Source organism: Salvelinus alpinus, chromosome 29, assembly GCF_045679555.1.
Source record: "Salvelinus alpinus chromosome 29, SLU_Salpinus.1, whole genome shotgun sequence".
In the NCBI taxonomy this organism is placed as follows: Eukaryota; Metazoa; Chordata; class Actinopteri; order Salmoniformes; family Salmonidae; genus Salvelinus; species Salvelinus alpinus.
In genome coordinates, this window is record NC_092114.1 from 11744423 (window position 1) to 11766453 (window position 22031).

General features: G+C 44.3%; 1 protein-coding gene across 7 annotated transcripts; it reads right to left on the reverse strand.

Moving 5' to 3' along the window:
• Nucleotides 1–2521: 2521 nt before the first annotated feature.
• tert (telomerase reverse transcriptase) lies at nt 2522–21137 on the reverse strand. Of its 7 annotated transcripts, none has more exons than XM_071374447.1 (16): nt 20864–21137; nt 18422–19928; nt 18098–18287; nt 17733–17886; nt 17471–17638; nt 15899–16060; nt 15682–15783; nt 14929–15014; nt 14617–14733; nt 13871–13942; nt 7586–7774; nt 5021–5147; nt 4851–4912; nt 4263–4387; nt 3962–4099; nt 2522–2937 (listed from the first exon to the last, which is right to left on the reverse strand). In XM_071374447.1, the coding sequence occupies exons 2-16, from the start codon at nt 19614–19616 to the stop codon at nt 2834–2836; spliced, it is 2991 nt and encodes a 996-aa protein (XP_071230548.1). In that variant the 5' UTR covers nt 19617–19928; nt 20864–21137; the 3' UTR covers nt 2522–2833. The 7 variants fall into 7 exon arrangements, 4 of the variants coding, with proteins under 4 accessions (XP_071230548.1, XP_071230546.1, XP_071230545.1 ...); XM_071374445.1 differs by lacking the exon at nt 20864–21137 and adding an exon at nt 20211–20838 and having other exon boundaries at nt 5021–5188; nt 7675–7774; XM_071374444.1 differs by lacking the exon at nt 20864–21137 and adding an exon at nt 20211–20838.
• Between the last annotated feature and the right edge of the window lie 894 nt (nt 21138–22031).

Here is a 22031-nt window from a genome sequence, read left to right on the forward strand (position 1 = left end):
TCTGGACTAGTAGGGGAACCAGCTGTCCCCTTGTTCTGGACTAGTAGGGGAACCATCTGTCCCCTTGTTCTGGACTAGTAGGGGAACCAGCTGTCCCCTTGTTCTGGACTAGTAGGGGAACCAGCTGTCCCCTTGTTCTGGACTAGTAGGGGAACCATCTGTCCCCTTGTTCTGGACTAATAGGGGAACCAGCTGTCCCCTTGTTCTGGACTAGTAGGGGAACCAGCTGTCCCCTTGTTCTGGACTAGTAGGGGAACCAGCTGTCCCCTTGTTCTGGACTAGTAGGGGAACCATCTGTCCCCTTGTTCTGGACTAGTAGGGGAACCAGCTGTCCCCTTGTTCTGGACTAGTAGGGGAACCAGCTGTCCCCTTGTTCTGGACTAGTAGGGGAACCAGCTGTCCCCTTGTTCTGGACTAGTAGGGGAACCAGCTGTCCCCTTGTTCTGGACTAGTAGGGGAACCATCTGTCCCCTTGTTCTGGACTAGTAGGGGAACCATCTGTCCCCTTGTTCTGGACTAGTAGGGGAACCAGCTGTCCCCTTGTTCTGGACTAGTAGGGGAACCAGCTGTCCCCTTGTTCTGGACTAGTAGGGGAACCAGCTGTCCCCTTGTTCTGGACTAGTAGGGGAACCAGCTGTCCCCTTGTTCTGGACTAGTAGGGGAACCAGCTGTCCCCTTGTTCTGGACTAGTAGGGGAACCAGCTGTCCCCTTGTTCTGGACTAGTAGGGGGACCAGCTGTCCCCTTGTTCTGGACTAGTAGGGGAACCAGCTGTCCCCTTGTTCTGGACTAGTAGGGGGACCAGCTGTCCCCTTGTTCTGGACTAGTAGGGGAACCAGCTGTCCCCTTGTTCTGGACTAGTAGGGGAACCAGCTGGCCCCTTGTTCTGGACTAGTAGGGGAACCAGCTGTCCCCTTGTTCTGGACTAGTAGGGGGACCAGCTGTCCCCTTGTTCTGGACTAGTAGGGGAACCAGCTGTCCCCTTGTTCTGGACTAGTAGGGGGACCAGCTGACCCCTTGTTCTGGACTAGTAGGGGGACCAGCTGTCCCCTTGTTAACTGATTAGAACACACACATACCAGTCAACAAACGTGTTTTTGTTTTTATTTGGACATGGTCGCGAACCCACACAGCTTCGCCTTCGTCGTCAACGGGACGGAGAGCCAACACCTACAGCCAATACTGGATAGCCCAGGCCAAGACATCCGATACTGCATAGCCCAGGCCAAGACATCCAATACTGGATAGCCCAGGCCAAGACATCCAATACTGCATAGCCCAGGCCAAGACATCCAATACTGGATAGCCCAGGCCAAGACATCCGATACTGCATAGCCCAGGCCAAGACATCCAATACTGCATAGCCCAGGCCAAGACATCCAATACTGCATAGCCCAGGCCAAGACATCCAATACTGCATAGCCCAGGCCAAGACATCCGATACTGCATAGCCCAGGCCAAGACATCCAATACTGCATAGCCCAGGCCAAGACATCCAATACTGCATAGCCCAGGCCAAGACATCCAATACTGCATAGCCCAGGCCAAGACATCCAATACTGCATAGCCCAGGCCAAGACATCCAATACTGCATAGCCCAGGCCAAGACATCCAATACTGCATAGCCCAGGCCAAGACATCCAATACTGCATAGCCCAGGCCAAGACATCCGATACTGCATAGCCCAGGCCAAGACATCCGATACTGCATAGCCCAGGCCAAGACATCCAATACTGCATAGCCCAGGCCAAGACATCCAAAGAATAACTCATTGTTGGTGAGCAGGAAACCAGGAGGACCATACCAACTCCAACAGACAGCGTCCAGAGGGTGAGCAGGAAACCAGGAGGACCATACCAACTCCAGCAGACAGCGTCCAGAGGGTGAGCAGGAAACCAGGAGGACCATACCAACTCCAACAGACAGCGTCCAGAGGGTGAGCACACTATATCACTAAGGGACAGTTTAGTTTCGCAAGACAGTCTCGTGTTCCGATTTGTTTGTTTTAGTAGTGAGAATTGTTCCTGTTCACACAGCGGGTGAAGAGTGAAGGAATTCATCTGAGCCTCAACGCTCGTCACCTGTGTAACGTGGTGCTTTCAGGGAGGAACAGAGTTCATTGGCCTCGTCAGGCGTGATTTTAGGTCCTTCTGTGACTCGAGTATGAGTATGAAACCGTGACTCTCCCTAGTATGAAACTGTGACTCTCCCTAGTATGAAACTGTGACTCTCCCTAGTATGAAACTGTGACTCTCCCTAGTATGAAACTGTGACTCTCCCTAGTATGAAACTGTGACTCTCCCTAGTATGAAACTGTGACTCTCCCTAGTATGAAACTGTGACTCTCCCTAGTATGAAACTGTGACTCTCCCTAGTATGAAACTGTGACTCTCCCTAGTATGAAACTGTGACTCTCCCTAGTATGTTGTACCGAGGTCGACTGACTGAAAAGGGAACTAACTGCCTTTTGCTACTGAGCACTCGATGAATCAACAGACAAAGTCCAGAGAAAGAGATGGGTCTGTCGATCTTACATAAATCTTTATTACATGTCATTCTAAAAAAAGACAGCCTTTTTATGATTCATCCTTATCACTCACTGACCTACAACCTCTGTCTGCTTTAAAAAAGTACAACAGAATCAAAACATGAGCTAGTATACAACCAAACCAAAATATTGACACCGGGACAAATGACAAATTGTCCAAACAGTATTCTGACCCGACTGTACAAGCCCCCCCCCCACCTGCTGCAGGCCCCCTCTTGATGCACTGATAGGGTTAAGAGGGGACAAGGAGCAGAGGACGAGGGGTCACAGTAGTGGACATTCTCCTCTACGCCCAGATGGCCTTGAAGTCTTCAGGTATTTTGGGTGTGGCAGCTTGTCTGATTCGTGCCCATCTCAAACCCTCCAGCTTCCTCTCCAGCTTCCTCTTACCTGTAGAGAGGAACACAGGTAAAGCTGACCCATACACACAGCCACTGACTATGGCAGGTAAATAAAACAGTTATGTTGTCCATTAAGTGGTTGAGAGAAAATATGTTGAATCCAGTGGAATGTTACAATCTTTAGAAATGAACTCAACGTGGCCTGGAGTGGTCTACCGCTCTAACACGATGCCCCTGGAGTGGTCTACCGCTCTTAGACGATGCCTCTGGAGCACATGAACCACTGCCGCCGTGGTTTCACATCTGTCCCACTGCTCTTTCAGCACCATCTCTACCTTCCACCTCACTCTCCAGTCAACATACACTTTATTATATAGATATATATATATATATATAAAATAAGTGAACTTAATGACCACCTCCACACTTACTGAGCCTCTACTATAAGGGTCGGCACCTCTGGACCTGCACTGCCTGCGGGTGTTGCCCACACCCGTCCTTTCACTGTCATATCAATACTGGATCAGTAACCACTAACTTGATCATATCAATACTGGATCACTAACCTGATCATATCAATACTGGATCAATAACCACTAACCTGATCATATCAATACTGGATCACTAACCTGATCATATCAATACTGGATCAATAACCACTAACCTGATCATGTCAATACTGGATCAGTAACCACTAACCTGATCATATCAATACTGGATCAATAACCACTAACCTGATCATATTAATACTGAATCAATAACCACTAACCTGATCATGTCAATACTGGATCAGTAACCACTAACCTGATCATGTCAATACTGGATCAGTAACCACTAACCTGATCATATCAATACTGGATCAATAACCACTAACCTGATCATGTCAATACTGGATCAATAACCACTAACCTGATCATGTCAATACTGGATCAATAACCACTAACCTGATCATATCAATACTGGATCAATAACCACTAACCTGATCATGTCAATACTGGATCAATAACCACTAACCTGATCATGTCAATACTGGATCAATAACCTGATCATGTCACTACTGGGTGGGTACGTACGTGTGCGTAGCGGAGCGAGGAGACCGTTGTAGAGGGGGCGATGACGGGACAGAACCAACAGGAAGGCCAGACAGTACATCAGTTCTACTGCCTCATACTGAAGGCTCCCTGTTATAGCCTTACAGCCTAGAGACAGACCTGCAGAGGGAGGGGGGGGGGGAGACTAATTATCAGCACACTTAGCTAATCAAGACTACAGTGACGATGAGGGGACAGAGATGGAGAAGGTGAGATGGAAGCTAAAAACACACAGAAAGTACGGACAGTCCTTTAATTAAGTAGTAAAAAATCTCAGGCTTGCCTTTGTTGCAGAGTCTGACGAGCTGGTTGGTGTACTCCGCCATGTCCCAGATCACATTGAGGAAGTAAGCGTGGTTTCTGCCCACCTTCTGACCAAACGGCAAACTCTGTGCACAGGCATGGAACCTAACGCCACAACCACAGAAAGTACCGTGCATATTCATCTGCTATGGGTGACTAGAAGTTAAATAAGAGAAATTAAAATGTGTCCACTCTTGGAATAAAGGTACCCCCCCCCCCAAAAAATCAATGATTGACTCCATTACAGATAAATAAATAAAACTGATTTCATTTATAAACCCAGGGAAACATTAACCATAGAGAGACTTAATGCTACTGTGTATTACTGCATCTATAAAACGGTTAGTGGTTAGCTAGTTAACCATCAATCTGCTCCATCCAGAGACATTCCTCTTGTAAAAAAGGAAGCTGGTGTGTATCTGGGTTTCTTCCAGACAGAGAGGCTAAAGTCCTTCTCCTCTGTTTACTCTGGCTGGAGGAGACAGGGACACACATTTCACGTAGGGCTGAAGTGAGACGTCGGGAACCACTGAAAAGGGTTTTCAGGTCAGACCATAGGTTACCTTACCTGTACGCGTGTAGCAACACGAGCTTATAGATGTTCTTATAGACAGCCTCCAGAGAGTTGGTCTGGAATACACACAACAGGGGATTGGATAACAGTCCCACGTCAGGTGGTATAGAGAGTGGACGAGCAATTGGATTTGACAGGTGGTCACATAGCAGAGCATGACTCACTTTGAGGTCCAGGAAGAGGGCGTGGCACTTGAGTCTAAGGATGGACATGAGCTTCCTCTTCATTTGCTTCCCTGCACAGTGGGCGGAGCCTAGCGTCAGGCTGTAGCGCAGGGATAGGCCAGCGTAGCTGAGAAGAGAGAGGAAGAGGCTCTCAGGATCCGTTGTGGCCTACTTATCAAAACGAAAACATCTAGTTTAGAGTCATCTTAGTCTACCGTTCTTACCAACTCACTTCATAGTCATCCGATTAGACGGGTTGGATTGACCCATTAACACTCTGACCCCCCCCCAGTGCCACTAGGATGGGCGTCTACTGTTGCTCAGAGGGAATTTAAGAGAGCTCTATGCCAGGGTTCAAGGTAGTTTAGCACGATTTACCAGAACCCATAAAGGCAGTAACGTAGAGAGACAGGAACCAGGAAGGCAGACAGAGATAGTAAGACTTCGGTAACAGAGAATTCATCCTCCTAAATTCCCCTCTAGTACAAAGGCTAAAGAACCATCTAAAATCTGGACCGAATTTATGTTGCATCAGGGTTGCTCAGTGTGTGTCCCCGAAAATGTTGCCTGCAATGTTGCCTTGCATTACAAAAGATTGAAATCATTCCTATAATATGAAAGTTAAACACACACACACACAGAGAGTACCAGTCAAAAGTTGGGACACACCTACTCATTCAAAAGGTTTTTCTTTATTTGTACCATTTTCTACATTGTAGAATAATAGTGAAGACATCACAACTATGAAATAACACATATGGAATCATGTAGTAACCAAAAAAGAAAGTGTTGAATCAAAATATATACTTTATATTTGAGATTCTGCCAAGTAGCCACCCTTTGCCTTGATGACAGCTTTGCACACATAGGCATTCTGTCAACCAGCCTCATGAGCTAGTCACCTGGAATGCATTTCAACTAACAGGTGTGCCTCGTTAAAAAGGACAATTTGTGGAATTTCTTTCCTTCTTAATGCGTTTGAGCCAATCAGTTGTGTTGTGACAAGGTAGGGGTGGTATACAGAATATAGCCCTATTTGGTAAAATATCATGTCCATTTTATGGCAAGAACAGCTCAAATAAGCAAAGAGTAACGACAGTCCATCATTACTTTAAGACATGAAGGTCAGTCAATCCGGAAAATATCAAGAACTTTGAACGTTTCTTCAAGTGCAGTCGCAAAAACCATCAAGCGCTATGATGAAACTGAATCTCATGAGGACCGCCACAGGAAAGGAAGACCCAGAGTTACCTCTGCCGCAGAGGATAAGTTCATTAGAGTTTCCAGCCCAAATAAATGCTTCACAGAGTTCAAGTAACAGACACATCTCAACATCAACTGTTCAGAGGAGACTGTGTGAAATCAGGCCTTCATGGTCAAATTGCTGCAAAGCTGCCACTACTAAAAGGACACCAAGAAGAAGAGACTTGCATGGGCCAAAAAACACAAGCAATGGACATTAGACCGGTGGAAAACACTACCTGCCCGAATGCATAATGCCAACTGTAAAGTTTGGTGGATGAGGAATAATGGTCTGGGGCTGTTACAGTGACATTCTAGACAATTCTGAAATTCCAACTTCGTGGCAACAGTTTGAGGAACACCCTTTCCTGTTTCAGCAAGACAACGCCCCGGTGCACAAAGCGAGGTCCATAGAGAAGCGGTTTGTTGAGATCGGTGTGGAAGAACTTGACTGTCCTGCACAGAGCCCTGACCTCAACCCCATGGAACACCTTCAGGATGAATTGGAACAACCGACTGCGAGCCAGGCCTAATCGCTAAAACATCAGTGTCCGACCTCACCAATACTCTTACGGCTGAATGGAAGCAAGTCCCAGCAGCAATGTTCCAACATCTAGTGGAACAGCATTCTCAGAACACTGGAGGCTGTTATAGCAGAAAAGGGAGGACCAACTCCAGAGTGTGTGTATTACCTATAGTAGACGTCCAGGGTGTGTGTATTACCCAGAGTAGTCATTGTAGACGTCCAGGGTGTGTGTATTACCCAGAGTAGTCATTGTAGACGTCCAGGGTGTGTGTATTACCCAGAGTAGTCATTGTAGACGTCCAGGGTGTGTGTATTACCCAGAGTAGTCATTGTAGACGTCCAGGGTGTGTGTATTACCCAGAGTAGTCATTGTAGACGTCCAGGGTGTGTGTATTACCCAGAGTAGTCATTGTAGACGTCCAGGGTGTGTGTATTACCCAGAGTAGTCATTGTAGACGTCCAGGGTGTGTGTATTACCCAGAGTAGTCATTGTAGACGTCCAGGGTGTGTGTATTACCCAGAGTAGTCATTGTAGACGTCCAGGGTGTGTGTATTACCCAGAGTAGTCATTGTAGACGTCCAGGGTGTGTGTATTACCCAGAGTAGTCATTGTAGACGTCCAGGGTGTGTGTATTACCCAGAGTAGTCATTGTAGACGTCCAGGGTGTGTGTATTACCCAGAGTAGTCATTGTAGACGTCCAGGGTGTGTGTATTACCCAGAGTAGTCGTTGTAGACGTCCAGGGTGTGTGTATTACCCAGAGTAGTCATTGTAGACGTCCAGGGTGTGTGTATTACCCAGAGTAGTCATTGTAGACGTCCAGGGTGTGTGTATTCAGCAGTAGTCCACACCAGGGGAACAGAGAGTGTAAGGGCAGCAGGCGTACCCCAGCAGGACAGGACACCCCCTCACTCAAAGGGAAGTTAACAGCCACCTTCTGGGGGTTCACCACACACCCGTACTGTGGTACCCCCGCCATCAGGGTCCTAAGAAAAAGGAGGAAATTACATCAAACATGTGGGGATGGGAATATGGCTATGGAAGCAAGTAGTCATTCACTAGCAAAAGCATTTAGCAAGACCCACTGGAAACACCCAAAATATAGAAACCAACGGTTCATTTTACAGACTTGCGTTACAATTTCTGCTTCCAAGAAGAACATGACCTCGACAAAACGTCAGATTTACTTTCACATTGTACAGTTGGCCACTGATCCACTAAGATATTTCTCATCCACATACGGTAAATGGTTAGTACAGATCAGGAAGGTTCCATATGGTAAATGGTTAGTACAGATCAGGAAGGTTCCATATGGTAAATGGTTAGTATAGATCAGGGAAGGTTCCATATGGTAAATGGTTAGTATAGATCAGGAAGGTTCCATATGGTAAATGGTTAGTACAGATCAGGAAGGTTCCATATGGTAAATGGTTAGTACAGATCAGGAAGGTTCCATATGGTAAATGGTTAGTACAGATCAGGAAGGTTCCATATGGTAAATGGTTAGTACAGATCAGGAAGGTTCCATATGGTAAATGGTTAGTATAGATCAGGAAGGTTCCATATGGTAAATGGTTAGTACAGATCAGGAAGGTTCCATATGGTAAATGGTTAGTACAGATCAGGAAGGTTCCATATGGTAAATGGTTAGTACAGATCAGGAAGGTTCCATACGGTAAATGGTTAGTACAGATCAGGAAGGTTCCATATGGTAAATGGTTAGTATAGATCAGGAAGGTTCCATATGGTAAATGGTTAGTACAGATCAGGAAGGTTCCATATGGTAAATGGTTAGTACAGATCAGGAAGGTTCCATATGGTAAATGGTTAGTACAGATCAGGAAGGTTCCATATGGTAAATGGTTAGTACAGATCAGGAAGGTTCCATATGGTAAATGGTTAGTACAGATCAGGAAGGTTCCATATGGTAAATGGTTAGTACAGATCAGGAAGGTTCCATATGGTAAATGGTTAGTACAGATCAGGAAGGTTCCATATGGTAAATGGTTAGTACAGATCAGGAAGGTTCCATATGGTAAATGGTTAGTACAGATCAGGAAGGTTCCATACGGTAAATGGTTAGTACAGATCAGGAAGGTTCCATACGGTAAATGGTTAGTATAGATCAGGAAGGTTCCATACGGTAAATGGTTAGTATAGATCAGGAAGGTTCCATACGGTAAATGGTTAGTACAGATCAGGAAGGTTCCATACGGTAAATGGTTAGTACAGATCAGGAAGGTTCCATACGGTAAATGGTTAGTACAGATCAGGAAGGTTCCATACGGTAAATGGTTAGTACAGATCAGGAAGGTTCCATACGGTAAATGGTTAGTACAGATCAGGAAGGTTCCATACGGTAAATGGTTAGTACAGATCAGGAAGGTTCCATACGGTAAATGGTTAGTACAGATCAGGAAGGTTCCATACGGTAAATGGTTAGTACAGATCAGGAAGGTTCCATACGGTAAATGGTTAGTACAGATCAGGAAGGTTCCATACGGTAAATGGTTAGTACAGATCAGGAAGGTTCCATACGGTAAATGGTTAGTACAGATCAGGAAGGTTCCATACGGTAAATGGTTAGTATAGATCAGGAAGGTTCCATACGGTAAATGGTTAGTACAGATCAGGAAGGTTCCATACGGTAAATGGTTAGTACAGATCAGGAAGGTTCCATACGGTAAATGGTTAGTATAGATCAGGAAGGTTCCATACGGTAAATGGTTAGTACAGATCAGGAAGGTTCCATACGGTAAATGGTTAGTACAGATCAGGAAGGTTCCATACGGTAAATGGTTAGTACAGATCAGGAAGGTTCCATACGGTAAATGGTTAGTATAGATCAGGAAGGTTCCATACGGTAAATGGTTAGTATAGATCAGGAAGGTTCCATACGGTAAATGGTTAGTATAGATCAGGAAGGTTCCATACGGTAAATGGTTAGTATAGATCAGGAAGGTTCCATACGGTAAATGGTTAGTATAGATCAGGAAGGTTCCATACGGTAAATGGTTAGTACAGATCAGGAAGGTTCCATACGGTAAATGGTTAGTACAGATCAGGAAGGTTCCATACGGTAAATGGTTAGTATAGATCAGGAAGGTTCCATACGGTAAATGGTTAGTATAGATCAGGAAGGTTCCATACGGTAAATGGTTAGTATAGATCAGGAAGGTTCCATACGGTAAATGGTTAGTATAGATCAGGAAGGTTCCATACGGTAAATGGTTAGTACAGATCAGGAAGGTTCCATACGGTAAATGGTTAGTACAGATCAGGAAGGTTCCATACGGTAAATGGTTAGTACAGATCAGGAAGGTTCCATACGGTAAATGGTTAGTATAGATCAGGAAGGTTCCATATGGTAAATGGTTAGTACAGATCAGGAAGGTTCCATATGGTAAATGGTTAGTACAGATCAGGAAGGTTCCATATGGTAAATGGTTAGTACAGATCAGGAAGGTTCCATATGGTAAATGGTTAGTATAGATCAGGAAGGTTCCATATGGTAAATGGTTAGTATAGATCAGGAAGGTTCCATATGGTAAATGGTTAGTACAGATCAGGAAGGTTCCATATGGTAAATGGTTAGTATAGATCAGGAAGGTTCCATATGGTAAATGGTTAGTATAGATCAGGAAGGTTCCATATGGTAAATGGTTAGTATAGATCAGGAAGGTTACATATGGTAAATGGTTAGTACAGATCAGGAAGGTTCCATATGGTAAATGGTTAGTACAGATCAGGAAGGTTCCATATGGTAAATGGTTAGTACAGATCAGGAAGGTTCCATATGGTAAATGGTTAGTACAGATCAGGAAGGTTCCATATGGTAAATGGTTAGTACAGATCAGGAAGGTTCCATATGGTAAATGGTTAGTATAGATCAGGAAGGTTCCATATGGTAAATGGTTAGTACAGATCAGGAAGGTTCCATATGGTAAATGGTTAGTACAGATCAGGAAGGTTCCATATGGTAAATGGTTAGTATAGATCAGGAAGGTTACATATGGTAAATGGTTAGTATAGATCAGGAAGGTTCCATATGGTAAATGGTTAGTACAGATCAGGAAGGTTCCATATGGTAAATGGTTAGTACAGATCAGGAAGGTTCCATATGGTAAATGGTTAGTACAGATCAGGAAGGTTCCATATGGTAAATGGTTAGTATAGATCAGGAAGGTTCCATATGGTAAATGGTTAGTATAGATCAGGAAGGTTCCATATGGTAAATGGTTAGTACAGATCAGGAAGGTTCCATACGGTAAATGGTTAGTACAGATCAGGAAGGTTCCATACGGTAAATGGTTAGTATAGATCAGGAAGGTTCCATATGGTAAATGGTTAGTACAGATCAGGAAGGTTCCATATGGTAAATGGTTAGTACAGATCAGGAAGGTTCCATATGGTAAATGGTTAGTACAGATCAGGAAGGTTCCATATGGTAAATGGTTAGTACAGATCAGGAAGGTTCCATATGGTAAATGGTTAGTACAGATCAGGAAGGTTCCATATGGTAAATGGTTAGTACAGATCAGGAAGGTTCCATATGGTAAATGGTTAGTACAGATCAGGAAGGTTCCATATGGTAAATGGTTAGTACAGATCAGGAAGGTTCCATATGGTAAATGGTTAGTACAGATCAGGAAGGTTCCATATGGTAAATGGTTAGTATAGATCAGGAAGGTTCCATATGGTAAATGGTTAGTATAGATCAGGAAGGTTCCATATGGTAAATGGTTAGTACAGATCAGGAAGGTTCCATACGGTAAATGGTTAGTACAGATCAGGAAGGTTCCATACGGTAAATGGTTAGTATAGATCAGGAAGGTTCCATATGGTAAATGGTTAGTACAGATCAGGAAGGTTACATATGGTAAATGGTTAGTACAGATCAGGAAGGTTCCATATGGTAAATGGTTAGTACAGATCAGGAAGGTTCCATATGGTAAATGGTTAGTACAGATCAGGAAGGTTCCATATGGTAAATGGTTAGTACAGATCAGGAAGGTTCCATATGGTAAATGGTTAGTACAGATCAGGAAGGTTCCATATGGTAAATGGTTAGTACAGATCAGGAAGGTTCCATATGGTAAATGGTTAGTACAGATCAGGAAGGTTCCATATGGTAAATGGTTAGTACAGATCAGGAAGGTTCCATATGGTAAATGGTTAGTATAGATCAGGAAGGTTCCATATGGTAAATGGTTAGTATAGATCAGGAAGGTTCCATATGGTAAATGGTTAGTATAGATCAGGAAGGTTCCATATGGTAAATGGTTAGTACAGATCAGGAAGGTTCCATATGGTAAATGGTTAGTATAGATCAGGAAGGTTCCATATGGTAAATGGTTAGTATAGATCAGGAAGGTTCCATATGGTAAATGGTTAGTATAGATCAGGAAGGTTACATATGGTAAATGGTTAGTACAGATCAGGAAGGTTCCATATGGTAAATGGTTAGTATAGATCAGGAAGGTTCCATATGGTAAATGGTTAGTACAGATCAGGAAGGTTCCATATGGTAAATGGTTAGTACAGATCAGGAAGGTTACATATGGTAAATGGTTAGTATAGATCAGGAAGGTTCCATATGGTAAATGGTTAGTACAGATCAGGAAGGTTCCATATGGTAAATGGTTAGTACAGATCAGGAAGGTTCCATATGGTAAATGGTTAGTATAGATCAGGAAGGTTCCATATGGTAAATGGTTAGTACAGATCAGGAAGGTTCCATATGGTAAATGGTTAGTACAGATCAGGAAGGTTCCATATGGTAAATGGTTAGTATAGATCAGGAAGGTTACATATGGTAAATGGTTAGTATAGATCAGGAAGGTTCCATATGGTAAATGGTTAGTACAGATCAGGAAGGTTCCATATGGTAAATGGTTAGTACAGATCAGGAAGGTTCCATATGGTAAATGGTTAGTACAGATCAGGAAGGTTCCATATGGTAAATGGTTAGTATAGATCAGGAAGGTTCCATATGGTAAATGGTTAGTATAGATCAGGAAGGTTCCATATGGTAAATGGTTAGTACAGATCAGGAAGGTTCCATATGGTAAATGGTTAGTACAGATCAGGAAGGTTCCATATGGTAAATGGTTAGTACAGATCAGGAAGGTTCCATATGGTAAATGGTTAGTACAGATCAGGAAGGTTCCATATGGTAAATGGTTAGTATAGATCAGGAAGGTTCCATATGGTAAATGGTTAGTATAGATCAGGAAGGTTCCATATGGTAAATGGTTAGTATAGATCAGGAAGGTTCCATATGGTAAATGGTTAGTACAGATCAGGAAGGTTCCATATGGTAAATGGTTAGTACAGATCAGGAAGGTTCCATATGGTAAATGGTTAGTACAGATCAGGAAGGTTCCATATGGTAAATGGTTAGTATAGATCAGGAAGGTTACATATGGTAAATGGTTAGTATAGATCAGGAAGGTTCCATATGGTAAATGGTTAGTACAGATCAGGAAGGTTCCATATGGTAAATGGTTAGTACAGATCAGGAAGGTTCCATATGGTAAATGGTTAGTAAATCAAATCACATTTATTTATATAGCCCTTCTTACATCAGTTGACATCTCAAAGTGCTGTACAGAAACCCAGCCTAAAACCCCAAACAGCAAGCAATGCAGGTGTAGAAGTATGGTGGCTAGGAAAAACTCCCTAGAAAGGCAGGAACCTAGGAAGAAACCTAGAGAGGAACCAGGCTATGAGGGGTGGCCAGTCCTCTTCTGGCTGTGCCGGGTGGAGATTATAACAGAACTATGCCAAGATGTTCAAATGTTCATAAATGACCAGAATGGTCAAATAATAATAATCACAGTAGTTGTCGAGGGTGCAACAGGTCAGCACCTCAGGAGTAAATGTCAGTTGGCTTTTCATAGCCGATCATTAAGAGTATCTCTACCGCTCCTGCTGTCTCTAGAGAGTTGAACACAGCAGGTCTGGGACAGGTAGCACGCCCAGTGACGTGCTACCTGTCAGGAAGTACAGGTCAGGAAGGTTCCATATGGTAACGGTTAGTACAGGTCAGGAAGGTTACACAGGAGAGAATTGGGACCTACTTGAGGAAGGTCTGTGCCTGGCTCAGGTCAGGAGTGATGAGGAGGAAATCGTCAACCAGTCTCATCAGACACCTGACAGAGAGAGGCAGAGATAACAGGTCAGACACCTAACAGAGAGGCAGAGATAACAGGTCAGACACCTAACAGAGAGGCAGAGATAACAGGTCAGACACCTAACAGAGAGAGGCAGAGATAACAGGTCAGACACCTAACAGAGAGGCAGAAGACACCTAACAGAGAGAGGCAGAGATAACAGGTCAGACACCTGACAGAGAGGCAGAAGACACCTAACAGAGAGAGGCAGAGATAACAGGTCAGACACCTAACAGAGAGGCAGAAGACACCTAACAGAGAGAGGCAGAGATAACAGGTCAGACACCTGACAGAGAGGCAGAAGACACCTAACAGAGAGAGGCAGAGATAACAGGTCAGACACCTAACAGAGTGCGGCAGAGATAACAGGTCAGACACCTACACACGGTTCTTTCAAAAGGTTGCCCTCTTATGGTGAGTTGGGAGTTATTCAATAAGTTTGACTGCCAAACAAGAGGAATTTGATCCGAGGTGAATTAAATGGTTTGGGGATTAGGTTTAGGATTAAATTATCTGCACAGCAGATCAGAACACTGACGTTATTTAATATCTGAATAGAAGAGTCACTGATCAAAAAAATAACATCCACTATGCTTCTCCATCAGTCAGTCAAACGTTATTTATACAACCCCTTTTTTTAACTTCCTCCTTACCCTCCTCTCTGACTGACGTTAGGGAACAGGAGGTTCTCCATGTGACCGTAACAGAGGCAACACAGCAGAGACGACACCACAGAACCCTGAGGAATCCCCTGACGCTGACGGAACGTTCTACAACACAGCACAAAGAGAATAGAGAGTGGAGGGGGGGGGGTCATTAGACAGACTGAAGTATGTAGAGACTTCAGAGAAACTCAAAGTCATTAAAGAATAAAAGGAGATAATTTGACACAACGACATAAGTATGTAAATGTTTTTTTATTTTTTATAAAAATGTAGAGAAAGAGAAAATATAAATTGTCTCACTTCTTCCCAAACTGAACAACACAGCTAGAGAGCATCTGGGTGAAGAACTCCAAGACATCTTTACCATGAATATCTGTGGAGAAATGCTGACAGAAGATAACACTAGTTAGAATACCCTAGCGTTAGAATACCCTAGCGTTAGAATACACTAGCGTTAGAATACCCTAGCGTTAGAATACCCTAGCGTTAGAATACACTAGCGTTAGAATACACTAGCGTTAGAATACACTAGCGTTAGAATACACTAGCGTTAGAACTTTAGAATACACTAGCGTTAGAATACACTAGCGTTGGAATACACTAGCGTTAGAATACCCTAGCGTTAGAATACACTAGCGTTAGAATACACTAGCGTTAGAATACACTAGCGTTAGAATACCCTAGCGTTAGAATACCCTAGCGTTAGAATACACTAGCGTTAGAATACACTAGCGTTAGAACTTTAGAATACACTAGCGTTAGAATACACTAGCGTTGGAATACACTAGCATTACACTAACGTTAGAATACACTAGCGTTGGAATACCCTAGCGTTGGAATACCCTAGCGTTGGAATACCCTAGCGTTGGAATACCCTAGCGTTGGAATACCCTAGCGTTAGAATACCCTAGCATTAGAATACACTAGCAATACCCCATTTACTATTAAAATGGGTGCCGTGTTGGGACAATTCTAGAAGGAATGAAAAGGTTATTGGTATGTAGGATACCGCTGTAGCACTTCTTCAAAAATGGCTGCCATCCATCCTCTCACCTGCTCCACCAGTATGGCATCGTGAACTTTGCCCTCTCGCTGCAGTGACATGACAAAGCCTTTCATGTTGGTGGACGCCACAGTGTCTTCCATGAAGTCTGCCTACACGTAAGACACACATAAATGGACACAAGAACACAGACAAATGTAAACAAAACAAAATTGTGCGCGGGGGGGGACAAGTTTGGCGAGACAAAGGACAGGTAAGGGTGTGTACCTGTCTGACAAAGGTCTTCTTGAGGCCCTCGTGGGTGTCGGCCCACACCTTGGCGTAGCATCGCACTGAGAAGAGGTCTTCCTGCACATGTGACAGGACCTGACCAATCACCTCCAAGAGCTGAGTGTGGGGTAGACTGTCATAGGCCCCACTCACATCCACCTGAGAGAGGGGTGGTAGAGAGAATACATTTAGGTTTATTTATTTTCCCTTATGTACTTTAACTAGTTGCACTTCGTTACCACACTGTAAACAGCCATAATATTACATTTTAAATGTCTCTATTCCTTTGAAACTTTTGTGAGTCTAATGTTTATTGTTCATTTATGACCATTACACTTTTATTTATTATCCATTTCACTTGCTTTGGCAATGTAAACATATGTTTCCCATGCCAATAAAACCCCTTTGAATTGAGAGAAAGAGAGATGGGGGAGGTAGAGATGGATGGTAATGAGATAGATGGTAGAGAGAACAAGACAGAGAGAGCAAGCCCTCACGCCACTGGGCGAGTTATTGTTTTGGGGCAGAATAATGGGAGGTGATGGTCAGTTTCTTGGAAAATACCGCTGCTGTAGGCGGCTGCCTAATGGGCCGGCCGGGAAGCCTAATCACAGAATTACATTTAGGATCCCTGTTAATCCATTAGCGTCTCTCTGGGCCTAGTCATAAAGATGTCATGTAACTTTTAAAAATGAATGACCTTTTACACACCCATTATTGATGTGTTTTTTATTCATCCAACATTTTCCCTCCAAACAACGGTGAATGGGAAGAGTCATCCGTTACACAAAACAACAAGAAGTGTCACGACATTTGGTGATTGCCAAAACAGGTCAGAATTATTGCCTCCGATGCTGTCCTCGAACGTCTTGGTTTTCGGCCACTCATCTCTGCCGTGGCAAAATGTCACTGTTCTGGTTGAACCACATGGCGTTTTGGAGTGTAGGCTATAGGCCTACCAACCGATTGAGTTCATCCTCGGATTTTTCATCACTCTGACATGTGGTAATGTACATTACATACTGGTACGGTAATGATTAATGGTCACTCTGACATGTGGTAATGATTAATGGTCACTCTGACATGTGGTAATGTACATTACATACTGGTACGGTAATGATTAATGGTCACTCTGACATGTGGTAATGTACATTACATACTGGTACGGTAATGATTAATGGTCACTCTGACATGTGGTAATGTACATTACATACTGGTCCCGTAATGATTAATGGTCACTCTGACATGTGGTAATGATTAATGGTCACTCTGACATGTGGTAATGATTAATGGTCACTCTGACATGTGGTAATGTACATTACATACGGGTACGGTAATGATTAACAACGGTATAATAGCCTACAGTTTTCTTGACATTTTGTTTTCATTGTGATAGGCTCATGTTTTACCGGTAGGGCGTACCCCCACTATTTATTATGCCGGGACGCAGTACCGGACCAGCTTACTTTTACCCGTGGGAGAGAGATAGAGCAAGTGGAGAGAAAATTAGAGGGGGGGAAAGAGGAGGGATTAAGGGTAAAGAACTATGGAATGAAACGATAGACCAACCTTGACAAAGTAGAGCGGCTGTGGTTTGTCTTTCTGAGCAGGGGTGATGGAGGAGAGGACTCTGTGGATATCGGTCATCCCCCACACTGTAGAGCCCAGGAGAGAGGGAGAGGAGCGTACACAGACACCTAGCACATCTAACAGGTCCTTCACACGGGCCTGGAACAACTGGAGGGACAGAGAACACACACATTGACAGCAAGACAGATACAAACATAAACTTATGAAAACACTTATTATTAAAAAAGGGTCAAAGTCATACCCTTGTTTTGGCGTCAGCCCCTATGACCCGCGTGATGGGTCTCATGCCGTCGGTCTTGGGGATGAAGCGGAGGCGGGAGGTGACAGTGGTTTTGGGGAGCGACGTCACCTGGCCCAGGGTCAACTCTGACATCTGACCTTTAGAGAGGTGACCCCTGGGAACAAGGTCATAAAAGTTAGTAGACGCTGACCACAGAGTTAAACTGAGCTATGTGTGAGTGTGACAGACAGAGAGTGGGAGCGAGACACAGAGCAACACACAGCGAGATTTTGTTTAAGTCTGAGTGACTCAACAACTGAGGGCTGTGTATGATAGTGAGACAGATAAAATGATCCTGTTCGTACATGTGTAACTGTGTATAATACCTGAAAGCCAGCTCCTGCAGCTTGGCCCAGACCTGGTATCTGTAGAAGCGCAGTGCGTTCTTCTGTCCCATGCTCTCGGTGACGTAGAACATAGCTCTCACCAGGCCTAGCACATAGCCATCCAGCAGCCAAGCCAGGAGCTGGCCTAGCACCCGCGTCCGATACGACAGCTCACTGGGCGGGCAGCGGCCTGGGGATGAGAAGGGTTAGAATGAGTGGAATGAAGGTAAGTAACAGATATAATGGAAGCTGGATGGAGAAGGAGAGAGAGAGAGAGATGGGGCAAAGTTAAGAGTCTGGGAAAGTAGTGGAGGAGGAACTCACCTGTCTTGCTGATCTTCAGCCAATCACAGTCATTCACCTTCATCTTCCACATCAGCTCAGCCAATGAGATCCTCTCAAACTTGCCCATGGCCAGGAAGTTCCTGACTGCGGACAGGAATTTGAATCGGTTATGGTCCGACCCCCAGAGCTCCGGGGGGACCACCATGGTGAGGCACTCTCTGACAAAGAGGTACACCCGGTGACGTGCACTGTGCTGGGGCAGGAGGGAGGCCATATCCCCCTGTGCCACCGCTGGACAAACTCTCTGCAGTATCTTAGAATAGGGACACCTCCTGTGTCGACGTAACAACTGACTAAACAAAGGCACCAAGGTGAAAAACCTTCTGGGAAGTCTCTTAGGCTTCCTCTCTGTTCCGTTCAGATAGGCCACGCCTTCAAAGAAGACCAGTCTCACTAAGTCTCGCCCCTGCAGACGCCTGGGCCCCTCATCCCTACCTTTCCGCTTCCTGTTTAGTAGGAAGCTGCGCATGCCCCGCCCTCCGTAGAGCATGCCCAGGGTGCGGATGAAACACTGGGAGGGAGGGGGTGGTGGGAACGACCCTGTTCTCCAACTAGGACCCCCCTCTAGATGGACGGTGGCTGATACGTGTCCAGACTGTTCTTCTACTGGTCTTTGGACTACAGCCGGTGTCGCCGCTGGCCTTCTAGGTCCTGTTTTCATTGACATCTGCTCAATATTACCTGTGTCATTGGAGACCTGCTTAGAGCTCTCGGTGGGTTCTATGGTGACCATCAGAGCCTCCACTGGTCTTTCAGGTCCAGCCAGTTGCTCCATTTCTACTGACACCTGTTCCACATTGCTAGAACCATTGAAAACCTGTAGGCTCTGTGTGGGTCCCTTGGTGAGAGAAATAACCTCCACTGGTCTCTTGACCCCATTTGTTTCCAGTGTTCTGTGCTTACGATCGCTGGTTCCACTGGAGACTGTGGAAGCTTCCCTTTGAGTGCATTTCCTTTTTCCAGGCAAACACCCATCTCCTTCCACCTCCTCCCTCTTCCTCTTCCCACCCAAACTCACCTCCTCCCTCTTCACAGTGTCTCTACCTCCATCCCTTCTTCTCCTTTTTCTCCCATCAGAACCCTGAAATTCCCATCCCCCATTTCTCCCTCTGCTGTTCCTAGTAGTACCATTCCGTTTGTATCCCAGGTGGAACCTAGAGATACCCGTTGACATGGAAACGCGGTCGTACACAGGCACGCCGCACACCTGGAACGCGGACGACGGTGGTACCGTCACGAACACAGAACAAGTCTCCAGGAGGTACTTGGAGACGTCGGTGCCGAGACGCTGGCAGATCCTCTTCCATAAGTCACTGCCGTGGATGTACGCGGCACTCTGAGTGACCTCGCCATGAAACTTAAACTGGTCGGCGTCGCGGTCCAGGAACGTGGAGGGGTAACCATAACCGTGCGCCAGGACGTTCCTTTTCTTTTTCCTCTTGATGTTGTTCAACACGAACGCCAACAGCTCAGGCACGGTGCTGATCTGCGGATGACATTTAAATCAATACATCAACATAACCGGCACAATGTTTTGTTTTCTGTGTGTGTGTGTCTGGCTGTCTCTGTGCATTTTAATCCATGGCTTTTGTAGTCAAACGTAGCACTGCGAAACATCTCTTAAAATCAAATGTTAGTTCAAAACGTTGCATTTCATTGCAAATATTGAACTAAGTTAGCTAAGTAAAAGGTCGGCTACTCCATGCTGTTAGCTAGCTAGCTACTTAGGCTATGCTTTAGTTATGTAGCTAGCTAACTACACATTTACCTGATTGCAGCTGGGGACGTTCTGTAAAGTTTTATCCGTGCAGACAAACACACCCCGGACAAACGATATGAAGCGGTTTGTATCTGTCGGTTCGATGAGCACCGCTCTCTGTCCCTCTCTGAAGACAGTACCGTCTGCAAACTCCTCCAGAGTCTGGACATGCGGATAGAGAGAGCGGAGTATGCCGAGCACACGTGTCATATCGCCACCGGGTATTTTGAACCGATATCCTAGGTACTTACTACCATCTCGTTGTGAAGCTGGATTGTTGTGTCCATTTAATGTCACACTCTGTGTAACTAGCTATCTTGTTTGTCTGTGTCGGAATCCGACAACTAGCGATACATCGTTCAAACTCGTTTCTGATCCCACTTTCAGGCGCTCAACGAATCGGAAGCTAGCCAACGTCCCACTATAACGTTAGTCCAAAATCAAGATTTATTGGTCGCGTATACGGTGTAGCGAAATGCTTATGTTACCAGCTCCTAACAATGCAGTAAAATGTACACAATAATAAAAGTACACTATAATAATGTATTTCGGTGAGAATTCAATTAACCCAAATTGCATTCTCAAGCCCCGGAAGCAGACGTTCAACTTGCCTTGCATCAGCTTCTCAAGTTTAATAATGTCAAAATACGTTCGGTACTTACCAAAGAATGGAGTTTCGCTGAGCAACTATCTTTATTATGGTCGTTATGTACTTACAAAATAAAAGTTACATGCAACCAAAAAAATGCCGTGTCTGGAAAAAAATCCAAGTATTGTTTTTGACCTATTCTGCACCCCCAATAAAATATATGATTACGTGATACAATGATTTCCTGCTGCTGGATCAGCCGACCTGTGCATGGCGGTAGTGACCAGTGCTGACAACTCATTTTCAGGGTATATTGCTAGAGGCAGGTTGGATTTGTTGCTAAAAGCTGCTAAATGACGTTGTGGTGTCATTACGTAGAATACACAATAACGTTACTCAAATTGACTGGCCATCTCGGCCAAAAATATGATTTGACATTTGTTCAGGTACAGACTCCCACACTTTTCTGTACTTCTGGCTGTACAATTTTGATTGAGACATGTTGATCGATGTTGTAAGTTCTATTCAAGATCAAACATTTGTGACCAACTATATTCATTGGGTTTGACTTGTCGGACCTGTCTTACTACTATTACTACTACTACTACTACTACAGCAGTCAGCCAACAATGATTTGCAATGTACTGAAATTGCTGCTGGCCTTCTGCCGACGTCACTCACAATACACTTTTGCAACCAGGCACGTGTGTTGTGACAGAAAACATCGTTTTGTGTCATTTAGATTGCGTCCATTTTAGCGTTTGAGTCACTTTTCAAAAGTTCCAAATACATTTTTAAAAGTAGCTACATTTGTTGCTAGGTGCTGTTTGGGAAAAAAGTTGCCAGCGTAGTCTGAAAAATTGCTAAATCTAGCAACAAAATTGCTAAATTGGCATCCCCGGTTAACGCAAGATTATATTGGAGATGAAGAGCATGCGCACTTGGTCATAAACGATACATTATTTTCAGACGGCATTTTTTTCAGTTGCATGTAACTTTTTATTTCGATTATTTTTTTGTAAATACATACTGGCCATAGATGCATCCCCTGAAAGAAAAATAATTTAAAGTTTCCCCAGCAACCCAATCTGCTGACAATGTTTTGTTGTTGCATAAACTACTTCCCACGGCTATGATACAGACCATAACGAAACAGCTGGTACATGGCAAACCATGATACTTGTTAACTCTAGATTTTCCCTCTTTCTTTATAAATTTCGAACGGATATTTCCATTTCTGT

Coding starts and splice junctions, on each gene's coding strand:
- tert (XM_071374444.1), bottom strand. CDS start 20,411: ATGACACGTGTGCTCGGCATACTCCGCTCTCTCTATCCGCATGTCCAG. Junction 16,061..17,470: donor AGCCGCTCTACTTTGTCAAG/GTTGGTCTATCG, acceptor CCCCTCTCTCAG/GTGGATGTGAGTGGGGCCTA. Junction 4,100..4,262: donor CGTCAGACTCTGCAACAAAG/GCAAGCCTGAGA, acceptor CTCCCTCTGCAG/GTCTGTCTCTAGGCTGTAAG.